Raw genomic sequence first — 7,974 nt, 5'->3', positions numbered from 1 at the left:
GACATATTTTCCGCAGCATTTTGTCAAGCTGGAGTTCTGATCTCATGCCAGCATTACAAGAAAAACCCCACTCAGTCCAGTCAGTCTTGTTACCCACTGTGGCTGAAACTTGAATAAACTCGTGTGCGGTTCACTTCCTCGACATTTTGTGCAATGTGCAAACAGAGATCTGCTGACGCTGTGATTGGGCAGCAGGGTAACGGAGGCGGGTTATTAGTGACACCATCTGTACTGTGATTGGCTCAGGTTTGATAGTGGGAAGTGCCCGTTCGCCGGTGTCTCCCTGGTTGCGCAAGACGCCATTTTGGAGTGACAGTGAAAGATAACGGAAAGATCGAGAAGCTGTCTTTTTAAAGGTAATTCTCCCCTCTAACGCGTTGTTTTTTGTCCTAAAATGTCCTATTTATGTGAACTGACTGTTGCGCTGTACGACCGACTCGTTTTCTTTGGTGTTTAACGTGAAGTCACGGTGTTCTCGCTTCACTGTGACGCGGCATTTAGCTAACGGCTGCTACGTTAGCCAGCTAAAGCAGTTCCTGTCACGGACCGATCAAAGAGCTGTCACTGTGGGTTTAACAAAGCACTAGACTTAAATTTCACCGACGGGGTTGTTTTTTTTTTAAAAAAAACATGTCAGCGTTAGATGTGTTATGGATGTGCCGCCGTGTATTGCAAACGGCGGTGCTCTTTCGACCGTTAACGTTCGCGAAATTGTGCCGCCCGCTAGCAGCAAGCTAACACAAGCTAGCAAGCTAACTAGCTAAAGCATCCGCCCTTAGTAAAGCTAGCGGTAATCTGCTTCGAGTGGTAGTAACCAGCTAACGCTACACAGCTTCAGTTATCCTCGTATCTAAAATAATTCACGTTTCTCCACGCACTGAGCGCGTTTGCTTTACATTTTACCCGCACTGACACGAACTTAGCTGTCGGATTGTCGGCCTTTTTGCTAAGGTTCAGGTGTAGCAAGCTAGCGTCTTGTGACGGCTCTCACATACAGTAACATTATCTCTGCCGCTAGTGCATAAGGGTAGAGTTTGCCAGCTGAAACAGGCCTTTCTTATCTGTTGAGTTAGTTTATGCGGGTTAACAGTGTAGCTGCCTCTGGATATAGGAGTTTTTTTTAGCTGCTAATTTGCGAGATCTCAGTACAAGCGAAGTTAACTGCGGCGTTGTGAGGTTAATGCGGGGAAACGTTAGATAATGGTTGATGTTTGGGCTGGTATCGTGCAGCCATATGCCGTAACGTTTAACCATTAGCTTAAGTAAACTTGTGTTCCCACCATGTTAACCTGCTTTGGTTCAGCGAAAATCAGCATTTTACTCAAACCAAATGTACTGCTGCTATCAACCTGTTCATTCATTCGTGCCATTAATGACCTGTCCAACAATGATATTAAACAAAAAATATTATATTTACCAGCTGTATACCAGTCTCACTGACTGACTTTTCTGTCTGGCTGAAACTGAAACACTACTTGGTTCCTGTCCTAACCCTGTTTCCTTCTCTTCTTCGACAGCTTCGTCACCATGGGGAATGTATTTGCAAGCTTATTCAAGGGCCTGTTTGGCAAAAAAGAAATGAGGATTCTTATGGTCGGGCTCGATGCTGCTGGAAAAACAACCATCTTATATAAACTGAAACTTGGAGAGATAGTCACCACCATTCCCACCATTGGTATGGATATATATCTATTAATCCATATTGTTCATCTTTTGAGTGTTTTACCAGTTTTACAGCTTGTTGTGTATATAGGGCTGGGTATCGTCTGAATGTTTTTGATACTAGTGCCAATACAGTATCCAAGGTTTGGACTGATATGCATCAAAAACTTTGTGATATCTTTTACTTTTGAAAAATGTTTTTCTCTAAAACCTGTTTTTCATTTAACAAAACACAATCAGCTGTACTTAAACTTTGTGTAAATGAAAAACAGTCTGAAATGGGAAAAATTGTGGAATAAATCGGGAACCATCTGATCAAAATATAAGTGCACAAGATTAAGAATCTGACCAGAGATTTGATGCCAGCTTTCAGTACTTGACTGTTTTTATACTCGTGTATTGAGGTTCGATACCCAGCCCTGTTGTGTACCTCTCATCTCAAACACTCACACTGAACTAGAGGTTTAAATGAACTTGATTTGAATTTAATTTGTATTTTACAGAGACACTACGTGGAGTGTTGGATATTGAACTGTCTGTCAGCATTCAAAACTTGAAATCTTTTTCAGTCAGTCAGTCAGTGACTCATCCATGTTTCTCCTCTTCTGTCCAGGTTTTAATGTTGAAACTGTAGAATACAAGAACATCAGCTTCACAGTGTGGGACGTGGGCGGTCAGGACAAAATCAGGCCGCTGTGGCGCCACTACTTCCAGAACACTCAAGGTGAGGGGGACTTTATCTCGGCTGGCAGCAGTGTCAGTGAACATTACTGCCTATAGGTGGCCACATTGGTGCATAAAAGATGATCTTAAAACTACACAACCAATGACTCATACGCCATTGTTTAATTCTCAAAGGGTTTATTGTGTGACGCCTCTACCATTTCCTCCAATTGAATGCATCAGAATATGTTAAGGCACTGTAGGCTAACATTGCCTAGTATCTCCTGCTAATGATGCTGGTAGATTCTCAATTGAACCTGTATTTTGTTATAGTTTTAAAAGATTAGTCTGTTGTGATTTCAGCAGCTCCGTCCAGACACCTTTTCGGTCCTGCTTTAGCTCCTCCTCGTTTTCCTTGCACACACCAGACAAACATCCAGCTGCAACAAACCTCACCATCCACATGCTCAGCATCCAAGTGTGAAATTGAACGTGTGAATCCTTTTTTGGTAATGACTGTTAGATGCTGCATCGTTAATCAAGAAAGGGCCGAGAGTATTCCAGAAACAGCATATCTTACTTCAGAATAAATTGGTGTTTTCTCCAGCACGTATAGACGCTGAGGGTTGGTCCAGCTATGCAGACCCATTGACTTGCTGTCTGGAAAATATCACAACCTCTACCCCCAGGTTCCCCAGCCTGGGGATTTGAGACCACCTATGGGGTCCCAAAGTAAATCTGAGGGGTCACAAGATGATTAAAGGATAAGAAAGGAAAAAGAAGCTTATTTTTTCTGACCCCTCTCTATGATTTCTTGTGAAGTAGTGTATACTTTCACCACTTCAGGCCTCTAAAAGTCATTTAAATAAAACAATATGAGGAGGGAAAATCACTCTTTGCTTGAACTGCTAATTCATGTCCATACTAAGGCCATAATAACCCGTGATGGGGTTCACAAGTAGGCACTGCTTTGTTTTAAGTGGTCACAAGCGAAACAGGTTAGGACCCGCTGCGCCACTATGAGAAAAATGGTGCTTAAACGCTTCCATCAAAAACCATTGAAAGCATACAAAACTACCAGCAAGTTACTAAGGACTTAGTCTCTTTTCTGTGTAATGTTGTATACACCAAACAGTATTTGGCTCAGTTTAAGGGTTGACCTTTCCAAACTGCACAGTTCTGTCTCTGAATGACTAAAAGAAGCAGCAAGTCTTCTGACAACAAGTGCAGAATATGCAAGATGCTTTTGTGTTCTCTGAAAAACACTGTGGTGTTAGGCCTCGTGCTTTCAGTGAGTATTGAAGCCTTTTGTTTTAGTGGTATTTCATAGCGACGCTTTAATTTAACGGACAGCGAGTCAGTGGTGCTGCGTACAGACACAGCTGGTGCTGGAGACTGAACGTCCTCACCTGTCTTCAGCCATGAGGAACTTAGATCAGCCCCGGGACCTTTTGTCATCCTCTTCTCTCATTTAAAAAAAAAAATAAAAAAATAATAATCTTGTTGCTCTCGTTACTTTTGTAATCACCGAATCACACGATGTCGAAAGCTGCAGCTGCGTTGCTCTGTGTAGGTTACACTGCTGTCAGCTTTCAAAGACTAAACTCGTGCTGTGAGGCCAGAAGTTTTAAAACATGAACATTTCCTTGTAGTTTGATTTTTATGTTTTACTGCGAGTCTCCCTGTAAAAGCGTCTGCTTTCTCAAAATGCTGCATTTACATCATTTCAAGTCTCTTGACAGCGCTCGATAATTAATTCAACTGCATTTAAAGTTTGAAGATTCGAGTGTCTGTCAGCGTTTGGTTTGATTAAAATGTTCACGCTCAACAGACGTTCAGTTACCAAGTGACACATTTTGAGTTTATTTTTGAATTGGCTTGTTTTCTACACTTGACTGCAGCGTAGGCAACTCGATGGCTGAGTGTGTGCGTTACTTTTAGCAGTTCACATTTAAATATCCAGTTTATCAGTATAATCCTCAAATGTTTTGGGATTATTAATTTACATAACGGCCACGTTGGAACCCCACAGTTTGCGGCTGCACTCATCTGTGGCATAGTATGAACGTAAGGCTTTGGCTTTTGACTTACCAAGCAGCGGGAACAACTTGTACATAATTATTAATGGAACAAAGTCGCAGCTTTTGATCTGAGAGGGAAGAAAATGCTTTGGGAACCAGAGGATGAATGATTTCAAATCAACATCTCTGTGTTGTAACTAATAATACCGAGATATATATAAAAACAAACAAACTTATACAAAATAGAGCAATCATGGTCCTTTTTTATTTGTCATAATCCTCCTTGTAATATCCTCCGTCTCATTATAATCTTAATAAGCTACACTTAACTTGGCAGTTCACGCACTATTACTTTATACCATATTATTATCATCAACCAATAAAAAGCACTTCACACTTATTTTATTTTATACTTATACCCACTTGGTACTTAATTTATTTCTGACCTGTATTATAGTGTATTATATTCTTTTGCTTATTACTTCTATCCCTGTGTGCACTGACGTGACAGTGAGCTGCTGTAGCAAAAGAGTTTCCCCTCGGGGATCAATAAAGCATTTCTGATTCTGATAACAGTAAACTGTGTTTTTGTATGCAGGGCTTATCTTTGTGGTGGACAGCAATGACAGGGAGAGAGTGAACGAGGCGAGGGAGGAGTTGTCCAGGATGCTCGCTGAGGACGAACTCAGAGACGCTGTGCTGCTCGTTTTTGCAAATAAACAGGTGAGATCACATTTCCGTTCCGTGGAGTATCTTCGAATGTCTTAAATTGCTGCAGATATCACCCCTTTGCTTTTGATAACGAATAGCTGTAGAGACCGGCGTCGTGACGGACTGTTTCTTCTTCTCCCAGGATCTCCCCAACGCTATGAATGCTGCAGAGATCACAGACAAGCTGGGCTTGCACGCCCTCCGTCAGCGCAGCTGGTACATCCAGGCCACCTGCGCCACCAGCGGGGATGGCTTGTATGAGGGCCTGGACTGGCTCTCCAACCAGCTGAAGAACCAGAAATGATCCATTCCACCAGTTTTGATTTTTGTTTGTTGTTTATTTTTTCTGTTTCAACACAGCGGCAGCACCGGATCCAGGCCCCTTCGCTCCCATCTAACCCAGTTTTCAAACCCCCCCCCAGCTCTTTCTTTCGAGAACTTCCTTCTGCTTTCTCCCCTCGTCCCTCGTCAGTACTCTCGGGGCTCTAGCCTGTGCTGCTTGTGTGTGTGCGTGCGTGCGTGCGTGCGTGGGCGTGCATGTGTGGGCGTGCATGTGTGTGTGTTCAGTGAGTGAGTGTGTGTGTGTGTGGGCTGGGATTGGGATTGGGAGTAACCCTGGCGTGCCTTTTACACACCTCCTGTGGAATCAGCAGTCTGGTTTTCAAGCCCCCTTTCTCCATCCACCAAACTCAGCCTCTGCCCCACTCAGCCTACCCCCCCACTCCAAGTCTTGCACGGCCCCCTTCTCCCCACCCTGACTCTCCAGAGGAAGCATGGTTTTCATACGGCAAAGAAAGAGCAAGGGGGTGCGAGCTCCCCCCTGTAGTATATATCTATGTTAACTAGAAATGTTCACCTGATGTAGACTGAATGCTAAATGTTAATTTTAACCTCTTCTTGATTTTGAAACCTCAAACCCACCAGTAAGAGATTCAGTAAATTGCATCTTAACCTGTATCAGGTCGAAGCAAATCAAAAATGGAAAAAGGACAAAAAAAAAAAACGCCCATCCTCGATCATTCTGGTGTCATTTGAAAATCATGCTGTTTGTTTTATTATTATTATTATTATTATGATTATGATTATATTGGAATATAACAGATTATTCTTAGCAATGGTTCTCCAATGAACACTACCTTCCCCCCCCACTAAGAGAGACCGCGAAGCACAAGGCATGCCAACAATCTTAAAAAATTAAATCTACTTTAAAATTAGAATCTGCGAGTATATGCAAGTCCTGTCTTTTCAAGTTGTTTGGATTGAATTGGGTTTTTTTTTTTTTTTTTTTTTTTTCGAGAGATGACCTTCAGTACAATTAATCATGCTGTGGAAGTGTTCCTGCTTCACGTGGGTGGAAAAACAAAGTGTTGGGCATTTCGCAGACTTCAGCCGGTAAACTGAGACAGATGTCCTGAAACATTCACGAGCTTCACATGTTGTTCCTTTAAGAGATGTTACATGTGTAGTTGTTTTTTTTTTTTTTTTTTTTTTTTTTCTGTAACTAGTTTTAGCATTTCTATTTGTACTTTGACTGCTGAACCAAATGCATTTGAGCAGTATGACAAATCCTGTATATGAAAGTAGTGTCTCCTCGAGGGCCTGAACTGCATATGACTTTTACTGAAGAGGTTTTTTTTTTCTCACCAACGGTTGGCAGTTTTACTTTTTTGAAATCTGAAAGCATCCAGCTGTCTAATTTTCCTGGTTGGGATGAAGGATTGGCACCAAAAAAATGAAGGCTCTTTAACTGTGAACGGTCCAGACATGAAGAAAGGAAACCTAGTTCGAATGTCTGGGTGTTTACAGGCTACTACACATTATAGCGCTGCATACTTCATGACTGAAAAGACCAACACAAGCACTCTCTGTCAGTAGCTCGTCGGTGAGCTGGAAGGACTCGGTGGTAGACCTGTTGAGGGGAATGGGTGTGCAGTTAACTGGTCGTGAGATTCAGCAGGCGTCCTCGGTGTCGAACCATGGGGGTTAAGCTGGCACTTCTGTCAAGAATGATTGTAAATCTGTAAGTTCCCCTGTAAACTGTTTCCGTGGGGATTTCCTGAACACATTAATAAACATGATTTGATCCAACAGTTTGTGCCGAGAGACTTTTCTTGAGCTTCAAATGTTTCTGTGTGAATATTTTTAGCGCTTCTCGGAGTTTTAATCCGTCCAATGCTGATCATTCTGTTGATGGTTTTCTCGATTTTAATCGTTTCACAAAACGTCTCATACGGCTCACTCTTTCCTAAAGCCCAAGATGAGATCTTTTAAATCGCTTGTTTGTTTGTTTTTCTGGCCAACAGTCCAAACAGATATTCAGTTTGCTGTGATATGAAACACAAAAGCAGAAAATGGACAAAACTGAGAAGCTGGAACCAATGAATGCAAAAAAAAAAAAATCACCTGACGATTAATTAATTATCTAAATAGTTGCCAAGTGTTTCAGCTCTACTCAGCTGTGCTTTGTGTTTAGTGCTAATTAGCAAATGTTAGCATGCTAACAGGCTAAACTAAGATGGTGAACATGGCCAACAACATCCCTGCTAAACATCAGCATGTGCCCAAGCATGGCTGTAGTTGTTTTTTTGACAGTTTATTGCCCTAGAAGTTAATCAGAAACGACATTAATCAATAATGATAGTCCTGTTTTTCAGTGCTAATGGATTTATCAGTGGAAAAAAACCCTTCCTGGTCTTAAAAACTAATCTTAATACATGTCTGAGAAAGCCTGATTGATTTCCTTTTTTAAAGGAGGAGAAAAAAAATGGTTTTGGACAATTTGTCTGATTAAAATAAGCCTCTAATACTATGTTACAAGTAAAAGTACTGCATTCAAAAACATTTAAGTACCAAAAGTAAAAAAAAGTAGCTTCTGAATCTGCAAAGTAACTAGTAACCAAAGTTATATTATAAATGT

The 7,974-nt window shown here is 41.5% G+C and overlaps 1 protein-coding gene across 2 annotated transcripts; it reads left to right on the top strand.

Annotated features, from left to right (window-relative positions):
- Positions 1-202: 202 nt before the first annotated feature.
- Positions 203-7,145, top strand: arf2b (ADP-ribosylation factor 2b). Of its 2 annotated transcripts, none has more exons than XM_044178749.1 (5): positions 203-356; positions 1,518-1,675; positions 2,276-2,386; positions 4,945-5,069; positions 5,200-7,145. In XM_044178749.1, exons 2-5 carry the CDS (start codon positions 1,528-1,530, stop codon positions 5,359-5,361), a joined length of 546 nt encoding a protein of 181 aa, XP_044034684.1. In that variant the 5' UTR covers positions 203-356; positions 1,518-1,527; the 3' UTR covers positions 5,362-7,145. The 2 variants fall into 2 exon arrangements, with proteins under 2 accessions (XP_044034684.1, XP_044034686.1); XM_044178751.1 differs by lacking the exon at positions 203-356 and adding an exon at positions 409-566.
- Positions 7,146-7,974: the final 829 nt, after the last annotated feature.

Source organism: Siniperca chuatsi, linkage group LG20 (genome assembly GCF_020085105.1).
Source record: "Siniperca chuatsi isolate FFG_IHB_CAS linkage group LG20, ASM2008510v1, whole genome shotgun sequence".
Taxonomy (NCBI): Eukaryota; Metazoa; Chordata; class Actinopteri; order Centrarchiformes; family Sinipercidae; genus Siniperca; species Siniperca chuatsi.
The sequence above is the reverse complement of the archived record's forward strand: the minus strand, read 5'-3'. Positions and strand labels throughout refer to the sequence as shown.

Coding starts and splice junctions, on each gene's coding strand:
- arf2b (XM_044178749.1), top strand. CDS start 1,528: ATGGGGAATGTATTTGCAAGCTTATTCAAGGGCCTGTTTGGCAAAAAA. Junction 1,676..2,275: donor CACCACCATTCCCACCATTG/GTATGGATATAT, acceptor TCTTCTGTCCAG/GTTTTAATGTTGAAACTGTA. Junction 5,070..5,199: donor TCGTTTTTGCAAATAAACAG/GTGAGATCACAT, acceptor TTCTTCTCCCAG/GATCTCCCCAACGCTATGAA.